The 24,883-nt window shown below is 34.2% G+C and overlaps 2 protein-coding genes across 5 annotated transcripts in view; one reads left to right on the top strand and one right to left on the bottom strand.

The window, feature by feature from the left end:
• The first annotated feature begins 238 nt into the window (after window positions 1-238).
• On the top strand, window positions 239-1,806 carry LOC116352483 (alpha-2-macroglobulin receptor-associated protein). The gene is made up of 5 exons (XM_031785127.1): window positions 239-570; window positions 623-1,031; window positions 1,142-1,398; window positions 1,474-1,557; window positions 1,631-1,806. Exons 1-5 carry the CDS (start codon window positions 403-405, stop codon window positions 1,757-1,759), a joined length of 1,047 nt encoding a protein of 348 aa, XP_031640987.1. The 5' UTR covers window positions 239-402; the 3' UTR covers window positions 1,760-1,806.
• Window positions 1,807-1,894: 88 nt separating this feature from the next.
• The window catches only part of LOC116338905 (ankyrin repeat and KH domain-containing protein mask), a 23,930-nt gene continuing 941 nt past the window's right edge, over window positions 1,895-24,883 (bottom strand). Inside the window, exons 2-32 of one of the 4 annotated variants that reach the window (XM_031764457.1) lie at window positions 21,677-21,715; window positions 16,113-16,197; window positions 15,957-16,040; window positions 15,624-15,883; window positions 15,263-15,562; window positions 14,579-14,993; window positions 13,917-14,441; window positions 13,701-13,831; window positions 13,319-13,499; window positions 12,898-13,243; window positions 12,543-12,825; window positions 12,358-12,469; window positions 11,937-12,295; window positions 11,743-11,863; window positions 11,568-11,615; window positions 10,855-11,082; window positions 10,593-10,766; window positions 10,301-10,515; window positions 10,103-10,190; window positions 9,905-10,038; window positions 9,672-9,833; window positions 9,451-9,552; window positions 8,932-9,384; window positions 6,135-8,840; window positions 4,537-5,850; window positions 4,298-4,475; window positions 3,722-4,225; window positions 3,579-3,635; window positions 3,408-3,496; window positions 3,201-3,323; window positions 1,895-3,054 (exon numbers count right to left, since the gene is read on the bottom strand). In XM_031764457.1, coding sequence (XP_031620317.1) covers window positions 3,022-3,054; window positions 3,201-3,323; window positions 3,408-3,496; window positions 3,579-3,635; window positions 3,722-4,225; window positions 4,298-4,475; window positions 4,537-5,850; window positions 6,135-8,840; window positions 8,932-9,384; window positions 9,451-9,552; window positions 9,672-9,833; window positions 9,905-10,038; window positions 10,103-10,190; window positions 10,301-10,515; window positions 10,593-10,766; window positions 10,855-11,082; window positions 11,568-11,615; window positions 11,743-11,863; window positions 11,937-12,295; window positions 12,358-12,469; window positions 12,543-12,825; window positions 12,898-13,243; window positions 13,319-13,499; window positions 13,701-13,831; window positions 13,917-14,441; window positions 14,579-14,993; window positions 15,263-15,562; window positions 15,624-15,883; window positions 15,957-16,040; window positions 16,113-16,197; window positions 21,677-21,715 — 9,849 coding nt within the window. In that variant the 3' untranslated portion in view covers window positions 1,895-3,021. The remainder of the gene's footprint in view (window positions 3,055-3,200; window positions 3,324-3,407; window positions 3,497-3,578; window positions 3,636-3,721; window positions 4,226-4,297; window positions 4,476-4,536; window positions 5,851-6,134; window positions 8,841-8,931; window positions 9,385-9,450; window positions 9,553-9,671; window positions 9,834-9,904; window positions 10,039-10,102; window positions 10,191-10,300; window positions 10,516-10,592; window positions 10,767-10,854; window positions 11,083-11,567; window positions 11,616-11,742; window positions 11,864-11,936; window positions 12,296-12,357; window positions 12,470-12,542; window positions 12,826-12,897; window positions 13,244-13,318; window positions 13,500-13,700; window positions 13,832-13,916; window positions 14,442-14,578; window positions 14,994-15,262; window positions 15,563-15,623; window positions 15,884-15,956; window positions 16,041-16,112; window positions 16,198-21,676; window positions 21,716-24,883) is intronic. The other 3 variants (XM_031764476.1, XM_031764468.1, XM_031764484.1) reach the window with 3 other exon arrangements.

The following is a 24,883-nucleotide window of genomic DNA, read 5'->3' as shown; positions in this document are numbered from 1 at the left end:
CAAACATTTAATTAAACGATTTCATCGAATAGAGAAAGATGTGTCATGAATGTGTATTAAGGCATGAAAGAATCGAATAAAAACTGTTCCAAAAAAATCACGAAAAATAGAAATAAATAAAATATCAAGCACCAAATGTCGCATTAAGTCTTTGACGTGATTATTCTGTATTAAAAGAACGTCATGCATCCCTATTAGAAAAATGTCTCTCTGTGATTTGGCACTTAATATTATACGTCAATTGGATAATTTGATGCAATCAGCAAAACATGTATCTGTAGCTCTAAATTTAGCTTTCTTTGTTGATTTTTCGTGTTATGTGCGCACTGTTTAATTTTTCTTTTGATTTTTTTACATTTTATTTTCAAAAAAATTCCGTCGTCAAGCTATTTTGAGTGAACAATGCAATTAAACGCTAAATTACTACTGATTAGTCTTAGTGTTGTTGGAATTGTCAGAGCGACCGAAGAATTAAGTGCAAGCACCGACGATGACACCGAAATTTTCCGTAATTTGGTGCGCCCATTTCGCATGGAAAAATTAAACTTGATTTGGGTTAAAGCGCAACAGGTAAAAAACACACAAATTTTCGTCTCTGTCACTTAAAAAAATCTATTTTTAGCGTCTCACTGAGCCAAAGCTGCAATCTTTGTATACACAAATGAAAACACAAGATAAAGAAGAAATTCAGTACAAACAAAATAGCAAAGACAACGATAAAGATGGTTCACAGGCAGCAAAACTTCGAAAAAAATTGATTGGCATTATGAGAGCATATAATCTATTGGAATATGGCGATCATGATAAAAATATCAAACCAGGAAAATACGATAAACATTATGATAATAATAAAGTTAGCACATTTAAGGATAAAAAATTGAACAAATTATGGAACAAAGCCGAAATGGCCGGATTTACTGTCGACGAACTGAATGAATTGAAAAAAGAATTTTCACACTACGATGAAAAGGTTGAAATGTATTATAAATTGCTCGATAATATTGATGAAACAATCAAAAAGCGATATGAAAGTAAGTTAACTTACTCAAAATGTTTCCATATTCGTTACAAATTCCAAATTTGGTGGAAATTAATTTGTCGGCTTTGTTCTTTGTGATTTAAAAAAAAACTTTCTTTCCAGATACGGTTAATCAAGATGAATTAGACTTTTTCAATGAGGTTGTTGAAGAAGAAGTTAAAGATGATCACAGAGAATACGTGGATAATGCAAATAAATTGCGTGATAAACACCGTGATTTGAAAGACACATATGATCGATTGGAACAGAAAACGGCCCAAGGACGGAACCGTGATCAGTTTATCGATCCAAAAGTAATACATCTTTGGAATACTGCACTTCAGAGCAACTTTACAGCTAGTGAATTGGCCGCATTAAAGGTTCGGTTACTTTTTACGGCCCATTTACCATATTGTATATATTTATATTAACTCATTACATTTTTACCACTTCAGGAAGAGTTATTCCATTTTGAAACGAAGTTGTTAAAACTAAGTCATTTATATGCTGAGCAGGCTTTAGGAAATGAAAAATTGAAGGTTCATATAGCATTCAAAATTCAATGTTTACAATCCAAAAAATATATCTTCTTATTGTTTTTTTATTTTTCAGAATAAAAAAGATAAAAAAGCAACCGAGAAAAACGATCACATGGAAAAAAATATTAAAAAACACGCTAGAAAAGTAGAAAAGTTACAAGAAAGTATTGAAAAGCAAGTGTATCGACACTCTGAACTATGAGAATTGTGAACCAGAAAAACACCAAATAAATTGAATACCTACATTAACTGATTGCATTTTTAATTATTCCCCCTGTGAAAAAACGGACTTGTGAAACCAGAAGATTACGGATCAAAGGAAATAAAAGAAATGTTATATTTGATTTAGCATCTTTATTCGAATGATAATCTATACATCATTTATCAATATATCATATATGACCAAAAAGGAGAAAAATAATAATAATCATAATAATCGTGTGAAATGAAGAGCTCAGAAGCAGAAGAAGATTGATTTCACTAAATAATCAGATAATTCCTCTGATACCTTCAATTTGTATATAACTGCACAGAGTGCTGACTCAAGCGGCATTCTCATATTATTTATGTTTATTATTACTATTAATATTAATAATGAATATTAACAAGTAAACATCAGCGAATGCACATTGCTGTGTATATTCCATTTTTTTTTTATTTAAATATGCCCTTATCTCATGAATTTATGCATCTTGATTTTTATTTGTTATCTGTATATAATATTCCGATTTAGCGGGATGTTATTCATTGGTGCGTATTTTGTCTGTCTCTAGGTTTGCCCGCCTGATCACATGTCGCCTCATGTTCGTACATTGTCAATCGAAGAAATGTGTGTGTGTGTGTTTTTTTTTGTTAATTCGTTTTTATTTTAATTTAATTTTTAATTCGCATGAACTAGAAATTAAAAATTCGAAATCGCTCAATTGTATTCTTTTTAATTTAATTCGATTTTGGGTTGTTTTCTTTGCCATCGGTTTAAACATATATATATATATTAAATCATTTGAAGATATTTGTTGTTCGTGTTGAATATTTCTTTTGGTTTTTTTTTCTCTTTTGTTCAAATCAATTCTGTATATATAATTTTTGGAAAACAAAACAAGAAGTTATCAATTGCTATATTTTTTCTTCTTTTTGTTGTTGTTGTTGTTGTAGGTAATATATTTCATCTATTAAACTCTAAGCTAAGAATGCTTTTTTGGGTGGAATATAAGAGTTAATAATTATTTGAGATTATTTAAAAATGTAAACGGCACTAAATTTGATAAAACATTTTTTTTCTTTTTTGTTGTTGCTGTTCTTTTTTTTAATATTTTCATGCGGTTTTTTTTCTCTATCGTTTGTTTTGCGGTGAGCGGCCTAGCATTTTTGTTAAATATCATTTCTTCTCGTGTTCGCCTTGAATTTTCTTAAGCTTTAACAATATAAGTGAAAAAGACTTGTTTAATTCACGAAACTAATTGGCTAGTTTGTCCATTTTGACCATCCTTGTTGATTCTGGTGAAAAGGAAGAAAATTATAATAAAATTTATTAGTCATTTCAAAGCCATCCCAGAACTCTATTTTAATTGTTTGTTTTAGTTATTAGATTCATAAAAATAAAACACTGCGCAAATGAAACAAAAACTGATTTATTTACTCACATGTTTTTCATGATCCCATAAATCTTGCCCGATTTCAGGTTGAGCCATTTGTGAATAATGCATTGATGGCATCATCGGTGGTTGATTCTGTGGTAACATGGAGTTGTAGTAATCCATGGGAACCTATCATCAAAGTAAATAGATTTTTTGTTTAGATTCGATTCGCTGGAAATCTAATGCCACAAAATTGAATGAAATAATACGAACTTGATATTGATCTTGTAGATGCAAGTCATCATTGTAGGGATTTCTAGCCGAAAGAGGATACTGCATCCAGTGTTGTGGTGGTTGTTGATCTGAAGAAAAATAAAACATACATGAATATGATGCTGAAGATCCAATGATTTTGAGTTGCAACAAGCAACAGTTATTACTTACCAGTTGAAAGTTGTGAATGTGGTTGTGATGGTTGAGATTGTGGTTGTTGTTGTTGTTCTAGATGTTTTAAAATAAACGAAGTTTTCAATCAATTAATTAAATAACTCATTCGATTCAAAATTGTAAATCTGTCAGATATTTACCCAACCAAGGTGGCAGTGAGTGTTGGTTCATGTTATCCACATTTTCCAAATTGGCATTGAGACCACCGATGTTGACATTATGCTTCCATGAAGCTCTCTCTGTACCGATTGGACGTGGCATGCGTCGGTTATCATCGGGTTGTAAAACGTTTTTATTGTTTGTGGATGCTTGCGAATTATTGTTACCATTCGGTGACATCGATGACGTTGAATTCATTGGCATTACAAGATTTGTATGTTCCAAATTGAAGGTGTCATTTGGTGATGTATGCGTTGAATGAGTATATTCCGTAAACATGCGACCATTGTTTGCAGTTGGTTGAGATTGTGGCCGACCCGGTGCTCGATTATAAAATGGAGTCGCATTGCCTGTATTCTGATTTGTGAATGGTATTTTCTGATACGGATTATAATTGGCATTCATCGATTGATTTGGATTTTGTGAAAACATATTATTACGACCAAACTGTTGTTGTGTCGGATTATTTTTCACCACATTTGCTCCTAAAAAAATTACAGATTTTTTTTTTATTAATTCTAAATCTCTTTATGAATGTTTGAATTTTTAGTATTTACCCATTGATGAAAAGACAGACGCACGTGGATTCAAACGTGACATTGACATTTGATTTGTATTCATTCCTTGTTGATAGGATTGAATTGCATCCACATTGGAATAGTTCATGTTACGATACGGTGGATCATAGCAATTCTGATTCGATTTTGTGTCCATGTTCATTGAATCCATTGGGACCTGAATGTGAAAAACACAATTATATTCGAAATTCTTTTATTTTGTGTTATAAATTACTCACCATCATTCGAAGTTGAGATTGTGATAGCGGTCTTGACGACATGTCTTGGGATGATGATAGTGATTGCATCGATGGTGGTCGAATAATTGGTGGTGGAAATGAATCACTTGTATTTCCATATACTGATGTATTTGGTTTTATCGACGATTGCGATGTGGCAATATTTAGTTGTGAACCAATTGGTGGTGGTAGTTTGGCCGGTGCTGTGCCAATCGGTGAAATATGAGGTGCGATTTGTGGCTTATCCAAATCAGCAATGACCGAATCTTTTTCAATTAATTTATCACTTCTTGACATATCGTCCGTTTCCAATTTCAATACATCACGTTTTGGTATTGAGTCCAATTGATCAGTCGCTTCATTTGTATTAAAATCGATGATCTTTTGCGATGATGTTTGATCGTTTGATGATTTTTGATCTAAATCCTTTGTGGATTTTTCATCATTTTTCGAAAGTTTTGCATTTTTCGAATTAACCGGTGAATTCAGATTTGCTCCACGATATCCAGGCGCTTTCGATGCATCGGCTTTTGGAAGTGTATCACTTTCCAGATATTTTTCAGCAGTTCGTCCAATATAAGCGGATGGTTTCTTTTCCCATTCACCAGCAAACAATGAATATTCATGTGATTGTGAATTTGGTATAATTGGCAATTGAACACCGCTAGTTTTATGCCGTTGATTTTGCAACGTTTTTACATCGGTCGATGGTGGTGGCTGAATTGTGGTTGCTTCGAGTGGAGCAATTGATTTATCCATCGGTACATCTCTGTATACGCTGTTTCTATCATGACGATTAGCCATTGAATTGGGTATAGTTGATGTTACAACCGTATCGGTAATTGTATTCGAGTAGCTAGATGCCGATGTCGTTTTAATAGTTTTATCCATATTGCTTACGTTTGTAAAGACATTTGTTGCGGAGAATGGTGGATTGGAGACAATATGCTTTGGAGACAAATGAATTTGACTATTTTCACTGGATACAATTGGCTTAATATCGGATGCCACTTTTGCAGCAAACGTTCCAAATGCTTCGGATGTTGAATTTTTAATGGTATTTTTCAATGCAGTTAAACCACTATGATCAACGGTCGATGTTGCAATTTTAGTCGATTGAAATGGTTCGGATTTTTTGAATACAGTCGCATCATTCAAAGCTATGTTACGTGTTGCATTCGTTGTGGTTCGAACTTGAGCTACCGCAGCATTTTTATTGTTGTTGATGACGTTACTGCTGCATATAGTAATATTATTACTGCTGGTAGTGCTGTTAGTCACGCTAGTTGTATTGCTGCTATGAAGAGCTCGAATCTATGTAAAATAAAAAGAAAATCGTTACTATTTAATTTCGACAATAAGTCATACATTGTCTCAAGTGTATGAGTTTGGAGACTTTTTATGTGAATCTCAATCGTCTGCGCCACCTTTAATAACACCGTCGAACAACAGGTCTGTGCATCTATTACTGTTGTTTTTTTTTTCTTCTTTTATTCGCTTAATTCATTACGCTACAGAGGCACAAACGGTTAAGACTCACATTTTGATTCTTCATAGTGTACTCCGATTGGATTGCTTATAATATACATTATACTTACGGTAGTGCTCATTGAGTTAATAACGGTAGACACGGGCTTGGAAATGGCTTTTGGTCCATTTGCGCTGCTTGTAGCTGTGCTCGTTATGGGTTGTGTTGTTGTTTGGGTCACCGTTTTTTCGACAACATTTGACGGTGGTACTGGTCGAGCAGTGCTTGTAACTTTTGGTAGCATTTGAAGAATATCAGTTTCTGGATCTTTAACCAGTGATCCAATCAACGATGAAGCCAGTTTTGTCGCATCGTTGGTACCTTTGATTGTGATCATGCGATCATTTTGGGATTTTCCCTGTTTTTCGACTTCGATGTGTGCACCGGTTGCAGCACGAATGGCATTTATATTACTACCAGCTCGTCCAATAACACGTGAAATTGCATACGTTGGAATAATGATCTTCTTAACGGCTGTATCAGTTGCCGGATGTTGTTGAGTTGAACTTTTGCGACTCACTTCTTTCCAGCCTTCGTCTCGTTTTGGTGTATGTGTTGTATTCGCTTTGGTTGTAGCCATTTTGTTCAAATTATCGTGCTGTGCCGTTGCTTTATTGTTCTTGTTTCGTATCGAATTAAAATAGGAAATTTCACCATCGCTAGCATCATTATGATGTGGCTGTGATACTGTTGCGTTTCGGGTGGTTTTGTGGTGTAATGCCGTCACAACTGGTTCATGTGAATTTAATTTCAAATGGTTGTCGCTTTTGTCATTTGTTTCATTCTTATTGTTGTCCGTATGATTTTCGGCTTTGCTATTCAATCGATCCTTGTCTTTTGATCCTCGATTGTTGTTACTGTTGCTGTTATGAGTGGTATTTGTTGGCGGTTCCCTTTCGTTGGAATCATTTTGTATGGTGTTTCGATGTTTCCCATCTTTCTCTTTGTGATGATGGGTATTTTTATTGTTATTGTCGCTACTGTTGTCATTATTTGAAAGATTTTTATGTTCAGTGGCGTGATTTTTATCATTATTATTTTGCTGTTTGTTTGGCTTTGTCGTGGTGGTGGTAGTGGTTGTGGTATTGACATTGGTCGTCGCCATGGCTGACGTTGTCTCTTTATCTTCATCAGATTCTTGGGTTCGATTTGGGCTTTTATTTTTCTTCGATTGATTGATGTTCTTATCTTTTCCTTTTTGATTTTTCTTATTGATCTCGGTTGTACCAACTTCAGACTTAATGTTAGTGCTTTTGTTGTTGTTGTTGTTGTTGTTGTTGACATTTTCATTTGATTTATTTGTTGTGGCATTGTTAGTTTTATTATCAGCACTGGAATATGATCCTTGACTGTGTACATCTATACCTGAATCGGTTTCCTCCTTGCTATCGCTAGCCGATTGACTTTTCTTTTTATTATTGTTGCAATTACTACTAACACCGTTGCTGCCATTGCTCTCTTTCTCTGACAATTGTTCGGATTCCATAAGTTTACGCTTTTCTTCTTTTTTCTCCATTTTCTTTTTCTTTTTTCGTTCGCGTCGTCGGGCCGCGGCCGCTTTACGATTTTCCTCACGATTTTTCTCCATATCAAGTTCTTCTAATAAAATAGACGCATTTTTATTTGCCTTCACCGCCTGTGCCTCTTTGGCAGCCCTAATTGTTTTCACACAATCCTTGCATTTATCGGAAAGCTCTTTGTCACTTACAGTTCCGATGTATCTAGTCATTTCTTGATCGGATGGAAATTGTGTTACATGGTTTACCATAAATTCAACAACTTTGGTGTGACCCTTTCGAAAAGCGGCCATAAGACATGACACTCGACGATTATCTTGTGAATCAATGTCGGCATTATGGTTCTTAAGAATTTTCACCACAGACAAATGGCCACCGTTTGCAGCCAGCCATAATGGTGAATTTCCTTTTTTATTTTTCACTTCAACAGCAGCTCCACGTTGCAATAATAAGTCGACAAATTTCAGATGTCCCTTATCGGCAGCAATCGTAAGTGCTGTATCACGTGATGATGGAACTGGTGTCGCATTTACATCGGCTCCTTTGTCCAATAATACACGACCTACCTCAATATAACCACCTGATGCGGCCTCCATTAATGGTGTCAAACCGGTTTTGGCTCGGTGTTCGACATTCGCTTTTCGATCGAGTAATAAACTCACCACCTCATGTCTACCTTGGAAGCAGGCAAGTGTTAACGCTGTATTACGATTTGTTTCAATTTGAGCATTAATATCGGAACCCATATCAAGGAGTAGCTTTACGGCGGCCGTATGACCATTCATTGCCGCAAGCATTAAGGGTGAAATGCCCAGTTTGCTGCCGGTACGTGAATTTATTTCGGCACCATGATTCAATAGCAGTCGAATTATATTCACATAACCACCACTGGCAGCTAAACTAAGTGGCGTGTAATCGGATACATTTCGATGTTCTTTATTTGCTCCAACTCGTAGCAATATCTCCACAACTTCATATCGACCACCGGAACATGCCAAAGACAACGGTGTGTCTTTCGTTCGTTCGGATTGTGCTTCCAATTCGGCACCATTGTTTAGGAGAATGTTGACCACTTTTTCGTGGCCAGCCGTTGCTGCCAATATCAATGGTGTAAATCCTTTTTTGTCACGGTGCTCGATATTTGCGTCACGCTGCAACAATAAATCAACTAAATCTTCATGACCGCCGGCACAGGCAAGCGTCAATGCAGTATCGTGATTTGAATCGGTTTCGGAATCAATGTCTATGGTTTTATCCGCCTGTGAACAATGATAAAAAATAAAATAAAATAAAAAATTAATAAAAATAACTCTCATTTAAGAAAATACGTTGCTGAGAGCAATAACATACCAAAGTAGATTGAGTAGTGATTCCAAGCTGTTGTAAAGCTGTATTTGTATTTGTATTTGGAACAGATGCTTGACGTCCTGACGATTTTCGATCTCTTCGTGATTTTTCCGTGACCTTTTTTATCTTATGTTGAGATGCTGCTGGTGTTGCGCAGGTTTGATCTTGTGCACTTGTACATAGGTTATTTGTTGTGGAGATATTATTTTGGGTTTGCAGTTGAAGTGTTTGCGGTTGCTGAATATTATTGTTAACTGATGTTTCTTGATCTTGTTGACATATATTTTGAGAGGGAATTGCTTGAAAATGGGCATTCGGCGGCAAAGGATTCTGTTGTTGTTGCTGTTGCTGTTGTTGTTGTTGAAGTTGTGATTGTTTCACCTGGATTTGTTGATCCAAATTCGGTGGCATCACACCATGATTGATTACATTTGCGTTTGCGTATCGATAATGGTTCTACAAATAATAATCAAAAGTAAAATGAAATGTTACGTTGAATTCTCAATTTCATACAAAACTTACGGATTGATTGATGGTTGTTAACACAGCTTGGGATTGTGACTGAGTTCCAGTTTGTTGAACATTTGGCAATTGAAACAGCAGTTGAAGCGATTGCGAAGTTTGCTGAAATTAAAAAAAATATATATTTTTGTTAGATATGTATACCAATGTTTGTTCCAACTAAAAGTTGTTTGGAGCCGTCTAAGTCATAATTGAAAAATAAATTTAAAAAATTGACTTACAAAGTTGTTTTGGTCATGTTCGGCGGTCGATTCGGCCATAGGTTGCGTCGATGTTGGTGAGGTAGGCGCCTGAAATTGCGGTTGAATTGTTTGCAAATCCAATTTTGGTTGTTTTTGCATGTCAACCAATGGAACCGATGGCATTTGATCTTGCTGTTGATTCTATCGTGAAGAATATTTTTTGAATTAAACAAATTTCTATAGCAAATTGCTAGATTATAGTCAAGTGGTACCTGAAGTTGACTAAGCAATTGGAATTGTTCAACGCAAAATTGCTGTTGTAATTGCTGGTGTAGCTGTTGTTCAATCTGGCACATTTGATGGTCCAATTGTTGTTCTTCATTTGGAGTTACTTTGCCGGTCGGTGCTGTAATTTCGATTCAATTCATGAGCAACTATCTAATAGAAAAATTCGACCAAAAGTCAGTTACCTGTTGTTGTCCAACGCATTTTGCAGGCGGAATTCAAGCCAATGTAATTTGCATATTCGGTGTATTCATTGAAATTCGCAGTTACTTCCTGGAAATATAAGAAATTTTAACGTTAATGGTCATTTTCGTGTCAAATAGAATGTAGCATAATGTTGATAAATGTTGCTATATATTTTAATTTGGAATCGTGTTAAGTACCTGTAACGTTACCGGCCAGTCATTGACACTATGTAAAACGTTTAACACATCAATATCATCAGCCCAATCATAATTGCAGTTAGTTTCACGCGTACGTTGTTGTAGTGCATCGGTATTAAAGACGTCCATCGAACTCTCTATATCTGGATAAACATCCTTATTATCACTTTCTTCAACCGAAAACATACTCAAATCATCTGCCTGATCACCGAAATCTATAAATACATTTGATGGAACACCATTTTAAAAATAAATATTCAAACATGATTATAATAAAGTGATTTGATCATACTCTTCAACTGTGTAGAGTCTGGCTGTTCGGAGTTGGAATTTGATTTGGAGTCAACAGAATTAGTATGTGCTGAACACGGTTTTTCATGGATTACAAATTCTGGCATTTGATTTGCATTTAGTTCGGATCGAATTACTTCGAAGAAAATACGTGAAATATCAGCGATATCTGGAGCTAATGTGATAAAGATAGATCGCATTGAATAATATGTCATGGCAGCACACATTTTATGAATTTGTTCCTAAGAGTGAATTGTTCTTACTTGTCGATGTGGTTGGCGAATTTGTCTTCGGTTGCGTTGCATCGTCTGAAGCATTTTTGGAATGTGCTTCCGATATTGCTTTTGGTCGATCAACCAACAATTTCTGTGCAAATTTCTGCAACGGATGATTTGGGATTTGAGCTACCAATTGTAAGATATTTTCGTTCGGTGCAATTTGTTCGGTTGTATCGTCTTCAGAGATAAGGGCATGATTTCGAAATTGATCGCCTAATGATACAAAATAAGGAGAATACAAATTTTTAACATTCAATTACCGACAGATTATGATGAAACTAAGCTTGGACTCTTTAATAAAGTAGAAATAGCTCTGAAAAATTCACATGACAAAACTTAAAGTAATCTCTGTAAAATGACTACTTCAAGTTTTGCTATGTTTATTCATTAAGAGTAGAGCCATTTAGATAGAAGTACTAAGAAGTATGGACAGAGTATTGCTCAGCGCTGCCGCCATCCACAGCATATTAAAATATCTTGGTGAGAATGTGTCGTCCGCCGCATGCGAATGTACGACGCATTCTCAGCAAGATATTTTAATATGCTGTGGATGGCAGCAGCGCTGAGCTCTGCTCATGGAAACATCTCTTACAGTAAAAATGAGATAGTTTATAAATAATATGGGTTTGATAGAAATGATACACATCTTCCATTTATCACGTCATTATCAATCGCCCTAGTATATATTAACGCCTTACTTGTTAGTGATGTTGTTGTTGTTGTGGTTGTTGATGGTGATGATGATGCTGTTGGAATACAGGAGAAAACTTTTGTTACTCAAAAGTGAGAAATGTTACATGAAACATGTTACACAAAAGTGACAAATATTACAATGTTGGATGCATGCAATGCCAACGGTATAATTTGACTCACCTGCAGCACTTAAACCAAAATCACCACTCTTTAGATGCGCTTCCAATGTTGCTTTTGGTCGTTCCATATTCAGTTTGGGTGCAAATTTTTGCCACGTAAATGTTGGCACTTGAACAGCAGACTAACAAAAAAATACGAATATAAACATGTAAAGGACGGCCATTTTTAATTTCTAACTTTCATTATCGCCATACCTGCGGCATTTGACAAGGTGGTTGAGCTAAGACATTTTGTTGTTCTTGTTGCTGCTGTTGCTGTTGTTGTGGCGGCTGAAGTTGCAGTTGTTCAGATTGTAGAATAGGAGTGGTCTTGGGTGGTTCAGTTTTTGTAAACGCTGGATTGGGTTGAATCGCCGAAATAGATGCTGCTGCTGCTTTTCGATTATTTTTACTATCCTTTTTTGATACTGATTTAACTTTTGGTCGATCACTAATTGCAGTTGTTGGCGATACTTCGGATGGTGCTATCGGAGAAGACGTTACCGTTGTTATGCTTGTATTTGGCAAAAAGTTGGTAATATTCGATGAACTGGTACTATTGACTGTTGTTGCTACTAAAAAGAGCATATAAATTTTTAATTGGATCGTCAAAGCGATATGGGATATGAAATGTTACCGTTTGTTGATGCTAAATTCAAATCCAATGCATAACTTGTGGGTACATATGGTATTGTTGAATTCTCTCCATCGGAAATTTTAAACGGCGATTTTTGCTTTGTTGGATCAAGCTTTAAAAAATATGACAAAAATTAATTTTGATTCATAAAATAGTTTATAGCATTAAAATCCCGTTTAACATACCAATTTAAATTCTTCCAGAAAATTCGGTTTCATCACGTTTTTATCAGTGACTATGGGTGTGGTCACCGATCCAAATGTTTTCGATAGATCTTCTCCAAATTGTTGCAATCGATTTTGTTGCATTGGATCGATTGGTGTTGGAACAGTTAATTCAAAAGGGGCTGGCGTCTGACGGTTCTTGCGAAGCAAACTCTTTTGCTTTACATTGTTGGTATGCGGGGTCGTTACAACCGATGTTACCGGCATGCTAAGTGGTATTGGTTGTTGAATCATCGGAGGATCACTATACAGCCAATAAAAATCGAATAATAATAAATTATTCTGAATAAAATTTGAAAACATCCATTGATTTTACCTTGACATCGCACCTGCCGTAATAATATTATCGTTCGAATTTATATTATTATTTTGGCTTGTGTTATTGTTGTTGTTAACAAGACCAAATCTAGCCAAACCCAATGCCAAACCATCTTTAAAGCCTTGATTGCGAAGAAATCGCATATTTGCCAATATTGAATCTTCCATGGGTGTATTTTTAACATTTGAATTCAATAAGATATTTTGTAATGAATTCGGTAATGTTGCATCGGTAGGTGTAACTTGATGCTGAAAGATTTGTTGATTTGTAACTCTGACAGCTTCAGGAACTTCTTGTAAGCCAGCATCTGGAAAGACTTGCCCTGCAAGGGAAAGTTCTCTCTCTATTGGAAGAATTGGTATCAATTAAAATCCATTTGTTTTAAATGTGACGTCAAATGTGCCGAAATCAATAATACCTGAAGGAAGTTGGATTTCAGGTAGAGATTGTTGAGCTGTTGGCGGTTGAATTTGTTGGTGATGGTGTTGGTGGTGTTGCTGCTGCTGTTGCTGTTGAACTTCTTGTTGAACTTGTTGTTGGACTTGTTGTTGGACTTGTTGTTGAACTTGTGATACCTGTTGAACTTGCTGCTGTACCTGCTGTTAATTTCAAAGCAAATGTATTAGCCATTTGATCTTATTATGATTAAAGTAAACTATTTATTTGTTTGCTAAAAATTAAAAGAAACTTTATAAATTTCAACAATTTGTTTATTTTTCGCAAGAAAAACATATGCAAGCATTCAAGCGATCTCAGCTGGTTGAAACATGACAAAATGAATTTATCTTATATTACTTTACCTCTTGTGGGGGTTGTTGTTGTTGTTGCTGTTGCTGTTGCTGTTGTTGTTGATACATGCAATTTGGATAATCAAGCAACAGCTGTACGACTGATGTGTGACCGCCCTTAGATGCTTCAATTAACATTGTGGCTATAAAAATAAAATAATTGAGTTGAATTCAATCCTTGATCAATACAAACAAAAAATGACAAAAAATATTGAATATTCAGCTTACAGTTATCTTTAAGCTTATGAAATGGATCGGCGCTACTTTTCAGTAGTAAATCAACAACGGCTTGATGTCCTCCGGCACAAGCTAATGATAAGGGGGTGTGATCGTTACTAGTCGATTGCTTATTGACATCCGCACCCTTATTGATAAGAAATTTTATGGTACATATATGACCGGCACGACAGGCTTTCATCAATGGTGTTCGACCGCCTTCCGATTCATGTTCTAATTCGGCACCATACATTAGTAACACTTCGGCAACATCGGTGTGTCCATTTTCACATGCATACGTTAACGCTGTATCGCCGGTTGGTGTTTGTGCGTGTACATTGGCGCCGCTTTCCAAAAGAAATCGAACCAATTCAATGTGACCTTCTTGCGCCGCTTCCATGAGCGGTGTTGAAGCTCCTATTTCTAAATCGGCTCCATTCTTCAGTAAATAGTCAGCTACTTCGAGGAAACCACCACAACAAGCTAATGTAAGTGCAGTTTCTTGTGTTTCTTCGGTTTGCGCGTTAATATTGGCACCTGAGAGTTTTTGGAATGAAAAATAATATTTTGAATAGTGAAAAATGCATTTTGAAACTTAATCTCATCCTTAAAAAAACGTTTATCGTCAATTTAATTGAAAATATCTAAAATATTTATTGAAATGTTTTTTTAACCTTGCGATAAAAGTAATGCAGCCATTTCTTCGTGTCCTTCACGTGATGCCTCCATCAATGGTGTGTATCCTTCATCGTTCACCTCTTCAATATTAGCTCCACGTTCCAATAGTAACATTGCTAAATCAACATGTCCACCGCAAGCGGCCAATGTCAGAGGTGATTCGAATGAATCGGTTGGCATATTGACCTGTGCACCTGAATCCAACAGGAGTCGCGCCACTTCAACATGCCCATCCATCGATGCTTCCATGAGTGCTGTATGCATTTCATCGGTTTTGTGTTCTTGATCGGCACCAGCCTCTAACAGAAATCGAACCATATCCAGATGTCCCTTGTAACACGCTAATGTAAGTGCACTTTCTTTAAATTCATTTGAATGTGTATTGATGCCAGCACCATGCTCTAATAAAATCTGAAATGAATATAAAGATTAATAATTCGACACTTAAGAGAGTGTGGAAAATAAAAAATATCTACATTGCATTTCCATTGCGATCATATAAGATCAAAATGTGTCATAATCGACAAAATAAACCGGAATATAGGCCATCTCATTGTTGCCAATAAGAAAAATCAACACAATTCAACAGTTTATTTCGGATTCATATCTCGGGTCTAATCATTTCGGAATATGCTGAATGAATAGATTTGTGTGATGTCTATGAGAAAAAAAGCACTTACTTTGGCTACTTCGACATGACCAGCCGATGCAGCTTCCATCAATGGTGTGTGACCATTTTCATTGTGATCTTCAATATTTGCATTGGCGTTCAGAAGTTCTTTAACAGCTTCTATATGACCAGCTGCACAAGCATACATAAGGGGGGTATTACCAGTCGATGATTGGGCGTTTACATCCGCATTATGTGATATTAGAAGTTTTATAATTTCTACGTGACCCGCTGAAGCTGCTTCCATTAAAGGTGTGCAATCATTCTTTTGGCCTCTGTCTTCAACTTGCGCTTGCATCGCAAGTAAAACCTACATAAATTTAAAGTTGAGTATGCGGATTTTCAAAGCAGTACATTTTAAATTAACTCACTTGTGCTAATTCATAGTAACCGGCTGAACATGCTAATGATAATAATGATTCACCGTCGTCGGTGCCTTCATTTATTGTATTCGTTCCATCGCCTAAAAGTCTGCGGACGGTGTTTACGTCATTATCTGCACAGGCCGCAATTAATGTTCGTGACAATATGTTTCGATCTCGAGATGTGTCGGTTCGCATTCGATTGAGCTCTTCGGCAGCATCGGTTAAGGCTAAGCTAGCACTTCGTAAAACAGGAACAGTATCATTTTCTACAAGAATATGTTATGTTTAGTTTCGGCTTTTCAATTGTTTTTTTTTTTTTCTTATTTTGAGGCCAATTACCTTCATCTTCTTCACAGTCTTCGTCGTCATCATCTGTTCGACCTTCATCGTCTCCATCTTCATCCTCTTCTTCGGATTCTTCTTCTAAAATAGAATTTACCAAACATTTATGTTAGACAGTGACATCTTTATTATCAATATTGTGTGTCAACAAACCTTCTTCGCCTAAATTGGTTTCATCAAGCTCTAGGTCATCATCTGACGACGAACATGATTCTGGAATTTCTTCGTCCAAATCACCCTGCAATAAATCAATGTGAAAATTGGTAAACAAAATTCATTAGACAATTTCATTATAAGCTCCAGACAACAAACAAAATGGTGTACCTGTAAACGTTATAGCAATTGATTGGCAATTTGATATTATTGAAAATAGGAAAAAGAAAAAAAAAAACAAAAAGAATTCCAGTAAAAGCACAATCACATTATTGAAAAAATGTGGTTATAATTTGCTTATTGAAGTCAAGGAAGTTGATTTATTTTAATTTAAATTTAAAAAAAATACACACGCACACGCATAACAATTAATCAGATGCAAAAAAATGTTCAATAAATCCATGTTTTTGTCTATTTTTTTTTGTAAACACGGTTAGTTACAGTCGATGCAATACTGATATAGTTCATTTTTTAATTAGTTTGAATTCATTTCTCTGTTTTGAATGAAATTCAAAAATAATAATAATTTAGTCACCGCCAAGATTGGCTGAATCAAATTTTGAGTGGGCTTGTCGGAATATTTGTCACCTAACTAGCAGGTCTGTCCAACCATCGCTGGCGAGTCGATGAAAAAAAAAACATTTTTATGAAGACTTTTGACCTACGTTAATATTTATTTTCTATTAAAATCGTTAGTCTTTCTTTGAAAAGCCACATTTTTTACTCGGAGCAAGAAATTTTTTGGACAGGAGCTATAAAACAGCAATTAAGATTAGAAATTGTGAAGCGCTTTGGAAAAATGTCAAATGAAAATGCCATAAGAAAATGTGAAAATAAATGAATATTGGAAACACAACATCAAATGAATAATAGAAATATCCTCAACTCGATATTTTCGAAACGAGTCATGACATCAATGCCTATCGAGAGTACCGAAATGAACTCTTTCTCTCCCTTACTCTATGTTATTTATTTCGGTATTAAAGAAAAAATAACGTAAATTCAATAAATTGACGTCGATTTTTTCATTGTTGCTTCACTCATTCACGTAATTCTCATTCACTTACTTCATTTTGAAATTCCTATCTATAAATATCATTATTTTGCAAATATAAACTAAATATGGAACATTCAACACCTAATGCACCTTTAATGTACAATGTACAAATGTATGCATTCGCTGACGAATATTACTATGAATTCACAATTGCTCCACAAATATTGGCAAATATGACGATTTGATTGTAGTGCAACAACGTTTTCGAATTGATCATTAATTTTACACATTTTAATCGACAAATAATTTCAAAGTATTTAACAATTTATTGAGTTTAGACTGATCAAAATATGAAATTTAATAATTTAAAAAGATACATGAATTATGTGACATAATCTCCATTTCAGATCCATACTCGCAATGGAAAATATACTTGCATGATAATATTTTTTAGTATATGTATTTCAAATGAGCATACATTTATGAAAAATGAGCAAATTAACACATGTTTGGCAAGTATCTACAAATAAAGTGCACATCGCATCAAACCCCCAAATTATGCAATTAGAAGCTATTTTCGAAAGATGGGGAAAATTAAAATAGTTTTACCTAGTACTTTTAATACATGATATAACCAAAATTTGATATAATCAAAACAAAGTTAATTGAAGATCTATGTGATGCATATTTTAAACCGAAAGAATTAAAAAATCCAATGAAAAAAAAATGTGGTATATTAAATTTCAACATGGCGTTCAATAAATTAATTAATAACATATCAATAATGCACTGAGCGAAAGTGATGTCCATTTTTTGTATTAAAGGGAACATTTAAATTAAGTTTTGACATATCATATTTCCTTCTTTTATAGAAAATCATAAACTTTGGCAGAGAAAAACTTCAACCATTTGAGTTTTCTGTGATTATTAAAGAGTTTGCTGCCTGAGATCGATTCAAAAGCGATTAATTGAATTTAATTCGACTCTCACTCTTTCTCTCTCTCCGATTTTTTTTTAAGTTCACATGTGAAATATTTACCAAAAATCTGCGCAGCAGATCATCAAAATCATTTTCAGTCTCGACGAAAATGAAAAACAACATAAAATACTCACTATTTATAATTAACATGAGAAACATTAAATCGATAAGTGCTTTGCCGTCTCTATTGATCGGAAGAAAGAAAGAAAGAGAGAGAGAGAGAGAAGGAAAGGGAGAGCATTGCGAGTAAAGAGATGTTGTCGACTGTGCGCACATATTCTCTCCTTTTTTTGCTGTTGTAACATTTCAGCTCTAAAAATTCATTGTGTGTGCTGTGAATTGTAATGCATTTCTTATAAAAAGTCTTAATTAGTCTTTTTTTCTACTTTATTTATTATTGTAGCCATTATGACTTTGTCTGAATCGAGCGGTAACAGTCTACCATTGCATGTCTACCATTAGTTGTGCGTACGATATTGTTTTTTATTCTAATGTTGTTAATATTTGCTGATAGAAATGGTGATGTACTGAAAAAGAAAAAAGTCTCTCTCTCACTCTCTCTGTGTGCATGTGTGTATGTGAGAGAGAGAAAAATGAAAGCAGCAAATCAGGCCTCTTTTATGTTGATAATGGACTTTGACCTTTGCCTGTATGCATAGCCTATACTTTTAGTGCACTCCACATACGTCGAATACGAATTACTATTTAAAAAAAGGAAACTAAAGAATATGCCACTATATATCGTGCGCATGAAATATGATTAAAATGAGGCTCAAGCGGTCAAGAGAAAATGAAACTTCATGTAGTTACGTTTGCACATGATGTCATTAATATATGTTTAATGCGATTCCATTCATATCGAGTGGCCAATGCCGATTATTCATTCGCTGCTTTTGGTTATGTACTATTTTTTTTACTATACCGTCTTGCGGTCGTTCATTCGACCATTATTTTTTATTTTTACTTTGGTCGCTGATTATACTTTGCATTCGAAATTTGTTTGTTTGTGAGAGGTACATCGACCATAGTTCGTCGTTATTTTACTATTAACAAAATCAAAAACAAATGGCAAATTGTTAAAATATGGAAATGTCTTTTAAATTGCTTTTTACACAAATGGTTATGGCATGTAATTTAAGGTTTTTTCTCTCAAGTAGAAGAAGTGGAATTAGTGTATTCATTAATTCTTGCTAAATTTCTACAAACTTCAATCGAAATTGTCTGCAGTACATTCATTCCCATCGTCATTTCAATTTTAGATAAAAAAAACTATCATCACAAACATCAGAAGAGTTACTTGGAATTTTTACCAATTACAAACACGACTTTATTTTGAGGCCCTGCAAACTTTGTGTATTATATGTAGAAAATTCAAAAAAAAATCGAAATTACGACAGTACGAATGTATACCATAAATTGAGATTGAAATTCATAAGAATTCAATAAAAATAATAATGTTCATAACCTGTTGAAATGAGAGAGAAAAAAAAATCCCTGCAAATATCTCACATTGCAATGAACGCGTCCAAACATCATCATTCATATTTTCGAGTACGGCTGCAACGACGATGAAAATGAAGAGAGCATATTAAGACCTCTATCTAATTTTGTCGCTTTAAACATCGAATTTATAATATTTATGGGTCATGAAATAAAATTAATGCACGGACGTACACACACACACACATACACCATCTTCGACAATTCATGCTCATATTAATAAATCTTATTTATTTGCAGTGCTGATGATAGGGGGCAACACACAAGATTCAAGATCTATCGAAATTTCAAAATATTTAAATGATTAGTTCTTTCCGATTTCATGAATATCGGAATTAAATTGAAAAGATTTACAAAAATGAATAGAAAAAATTCGAATGAGCAGAAATTTACTGAAATTTAAACTGATCGCAGCAAACATTTAAATTTGCTTTGAATTTGTTTATAAGATAGAAAATGATTCATGAAAGATTTGAATTTTAAATCGTTGCGTGTACCCCCTGAAATGTATATGTGTGTGTTTATTACATCTCTTTCTCTCTGCCGCTCTCGTAATGTTTCTCTTCCTTTTTTTTTTGTTTCTTTTTCAGTCAATTTTGCAAATAGAAAGGTCTGTTTCAGCAACGGCTTAATACACATTATATTCTCATCTTACATTACGATATGCATCTGTCTTCCGTCTGGCAATATAAAGAGTGAGCGCTAACCAAATTCACATACAACGTAAATCTTAGCCTCAACACTAATCTGAATACCCAATTATTTTTGCACACACATCAAAATTCATAAATACTTCATATATCCCAAATATATATTGCGCCAGTTAACTAACCACCACGACATTTCACTTCATACATTCTTAAATAAAACCAATAATATGTTTTTTACTATGTGTACAACATTTGTTTTTTTTCGTGGTGTTTATTACGTTCAAAGAGCAGTAAAAACAACAGCTACATCAGCAGCACTGTGCAAAAAAAAAATGAAGTGAGCGAGCGAACGAGTGAAGAGAAAAAGATATCACACAACTAATCATATAGATATATAACGAAAGAGCTTCGAATCGGTCATGATGAATGAATAAATTGCCGCAGTAAAAGTAGAGATTTCTTATTTTGAGTTAAATTTACACCAAAAAAAGGTTTAATCGGTGTAGAAAACACTTTGTGTGTTTATTTTTGTAGTTGTTGTTCGTTTGCTCGTTTGAATGCATTGATTTTAAGTGCATACCAACAATACTAATAATAATAATCGCCACAACGCAAAATATGAAATGCATGAATGCGAAATATTTTAACGCAAATGTTTTTTCTAAGCTGAAGAAGAAAAAGAAGAAGTAGTAAAAGCAGTAAGGAGTGTGAGCAAAACTGAAAACTTTACTACGCACACAATAACGGAAATGTGTCAATAAATTGTCACACTTCAATAGAGTTAGTTGAACAAGCTACTGGAAAAGCAACAGAAAAATAAAACCAAAACTTATACACAAAGCAATGCAACAAAATTATAATATTCATTTGAGACAAAAAACAAAAAAAAAAAACGCGACACAAACGAAGGAAATACGTTCAAGCCGATGTATAATTGGATATTCGCGACTTAATTCACAAACCAAACACACACACATACACGAAACAAGCCATAACAAATAAACAGCATATCAAATGGACAAAGTGATAGCATCGGTTGCATTTCTATGTTACAATTGTTAGAGGTGAAGCATAAACCATGGAAGATTTCATTTGGAATTGGGTTGATTTGATGTACACAGCAGTGTGAGGCTTTGTTTTTTGTTTATCAGCATTGTTCACGTTGGCTGTTGTTGTTGTTGTTATTCGTTTAGTAATGGTTATTATATTGTTGTTATTTTGTTGGGATTGCGAATTGTGCACGAAGGTTACCGAAGAAACACACAACACACACAACAATCAATTAACCCATAGAAAGTTGGCGGGGCTCGATTACTTGTGGTTTATTTTATTTTAATGTTGTTGTTTTTTTTTTTTGTTTTTAATGCATGAAAATGGGAATGGTGATATTGAATTATGTGAGAGCGAAAAGAGACAGACAGAGACAGAGAGAACTTACCAATAAGTCTGGTCTAAGGCACAACCATGCTAGAAGAATCTACAAAAATTAGAAGAAGGACCACAAGATTTTAATGAGAACCCATATTCACTGTGTTTGTTTGTTTTGTTTGCATTTTTTTTCGTCCAATTATTTATCTGTTTAAAATCTAATCCAGTCTCTGCAGTTGCTCAATTCAATTTACTTGAATTTCTCCCTCTATCTAGGTGCCTTCGTTCGGATAATTTTTTCGAAACATTACGTAAATTGTTTTATATATATATATATATTTAAAGAAACGAGTTTTCATTGAAAAACCGATCGTAACCTTTATTGATGATTATGATGATGATGATGGTGGTGGTTTCTTTATAAATTTCTATGATGATCATAACAAGTAAAACAACATAGTTTTTCTCGGATAGTATGTGTGATTTACGCATAAAGGAGAAAGAGATATAGTTAGATATTCTTTGCTGATTTCATATTCCGAATTGTAATAAACATGTTCAATATCGCACCAGGGTAAAGGGTGAATGTACCAAATGAACAGGTTCACAGTAAAGTTCCTAATGTAATGCATGCATGCGCGCTGGTTTTGAACCTATCATTGTTCAAGCGAAGTTTGTGATTAAGCCAAGCAAACCTGCCTGTAATTTCAATCAATTGAATATAATGAAAGGAAAACTATCTAAATCTTTAAAAAATCTGCATTGGACATCGTGTACCGTCAACAACAAATAAAAACCAAATGAACAAAAAGTGAACGAAAAAAATATAAGATTGTTAGTTATATTATGTATGTGTGCGTCTATTTTTTTATGTAACCAAACATACATATTTGAGAGTGATTATGTGTAGAATTTTGTGCATAAGTGCAAAATGTGTACAAACTCGGCGAAGTTTCGAAATTCGAATGCGAATAAATAAGGCAGAGGTAGAAATCTGTCATCATTCAAAGAAAAAAAATGTTTGGAGGCACATTTATTTTTATAGCCCACTGGTAATGATGACTATGTGTATGCTGCTTCTGTAACCGGCTTATTTCCCTCTTTTCAATTACAATTCATTACAAAAATAATTCATGAAAAATGCGCTCAAAGGTCATTTTACAATGCGTACATAATGTGTGTATTACTTCTGGTGTCTATATTTTAATTTGGAATCCTTTCTTTCGATTCATCTATATATTTTTTTATTACGGTATACAATGACATGTCCAATGTGAACATGGTCAGTGTATTGCACCAGTATCAACCAATTGTAATGGGTATTCAATAGACAAAATATGATACTATATTTTTTGCATATTTAATTCGAGCTATTGTTGAGTTTTTTTTTTTGAGAACAGCTATGTGTGGTTCATTGTCTGTCACGTTAACCTGCATGTGATGAAGCATTCTATCAATGTCTATACATTATTGAATATTTAGGACAATCCAAAAGAATGAATATAAATGAAACTAAAACAACATGCAACTACGACAATGACGATATGAATTTCAAGTGAAAAAAATGAAGAAAAAAGATATATATATGAAAAGTATCAACTAAAATGCAAACAAAAAAATTGGTGGATGGCATAACAGGAAAATGAAAATATACCATATTGATGTATTCAGTGTACATTCTTATTGTTATCATATATATATAAATATATATATATATATTTGAATGGTTGCCGCAAATATGTCTGAAAGTGCATATTTTTCCCATCTTTTCGGACAATTGTACACACATATCGCAAATGTTTTCTAAAATGGGTTGTTTGAAACATGTTCACACAGTTGTATTACACACACAAACGAACGCACAGCTTCAATACATATATACACAGTTAGACATCGACAGAGCAAGACCAACGAAACGACGATAGAGACCAAGAGAGAGAAAGAGTAAACGAGAAGAGCTCTCGCCTATAACCATTCTTTTTTTTTTCAAAATTAAAATAACTGCACAACAAAGTAGAATGCGCAAAAGATCTCAGAATACCGATCACTTTTGTATGCTGTTTCAAAGTCGTTGAATATGTTCTTGTTGTTTCAGCTGATTGTCTATCGTGTGTGTGTCGTTTAGTTCATTTTAACACTTCGTTTTTCTTGTTTTGTTTTTTTTTTTTTAATTTTGTTTTTCTGCATCTCTTCTGTTTTTAAATCGGATCAATTCGCTTTGCATATCGTATCGAACAAAAATGAGAGCCATGTCATGTACAGGGCAATTCATTTGTACATTTCAATATGGGCATTTATTCTGCGAATCGTTGTAGAAAACTTAATGCTCAAAAGTATTTAAATAGTTACAAATCATCACAACGTTGCATACATATTTGGTATTCGATGTTTAGTTCTCCGCACATAATAAATATATTATTCATTTTCTTCTGTCAACTTTTTCGCCTTTCTTTTAATTTTTTTTTTTGCTTTTCAATATTTTTCTTTTCGTATTCATTGTCTTCGTTTCGGTTCTTTTGTGTTTGATTTGCACATTCGTACAGAGAGCCTAAGAAAGAGATAGGTACATTTATTTATATACATGTATACAGACACACACATGTATATACATGTATCTATATTCGTCGAGACACCAATATTAGCAACGACAAATACAAAAAAGAAATATATATCTTCATTTCTATGAATTCAAATTGATTTTGTATCTTAAAAATGTAAAAAAAGAGAAATATATTGGGTTGGAAGAATGATGATTTGATGATTTATTATTTAATTTTTGTTCGACTGAAATGATTATTGCCTTGAAATGCATCTTCAAACGAAATGAAAAATGCGTTCATATACCAGTCAAGTAATTCGTTTATATGCAACCGGACAGCCACACTGTCGTACGGTCGAGTCGGGGCACAGTCACATACACGCACTCTCTCTTTCTCTCACATTCACACACACACACACACACACACTCTCACATAGACTTTTAGACAATCTTAACCATACATACATACAAATAGAAAAATAAAAACCAACAATTATAAATATATAAAAAAGGATAACTCATAAATTGCATTAAAAGAGTGCTTTTCTTTTCTGGCGTAATAAAATTAAAATGGGAATATAGCTGACTAATCGAATGTGGTTACAACAGTGCGACAATTCAAATAATTTGACGTATATTTTTGTAATAGCGACGATTCAATGTTCGACACATCTATGTACACACGCATATTCACACACACACACACACACACACACACACACACACACACACACACAC

The sequence above is a fragment of the Contarinia nasturtii genome, unplaced genomic scaffold (assembly GCF_009176525.2).
Source record: "Contarinia nasturtii isolate CC-2019 unplaced genomic scaffold, AAFC_CNas_1.1 Cnas_scaffold_78, whole genome shotgun sequence".
Lineage (NCBI taxonomy): Eukaryota > Metazoa > Arthropoda > Insecta > Diptera > Cecidomyiidae > Contarinia > Contarinia nasturtii.
The sequence above is the reverse complement of the archived record's forward strand: the minus strand, read 5'-3'. Positions and strand labels throughout refer to the sequence as shown.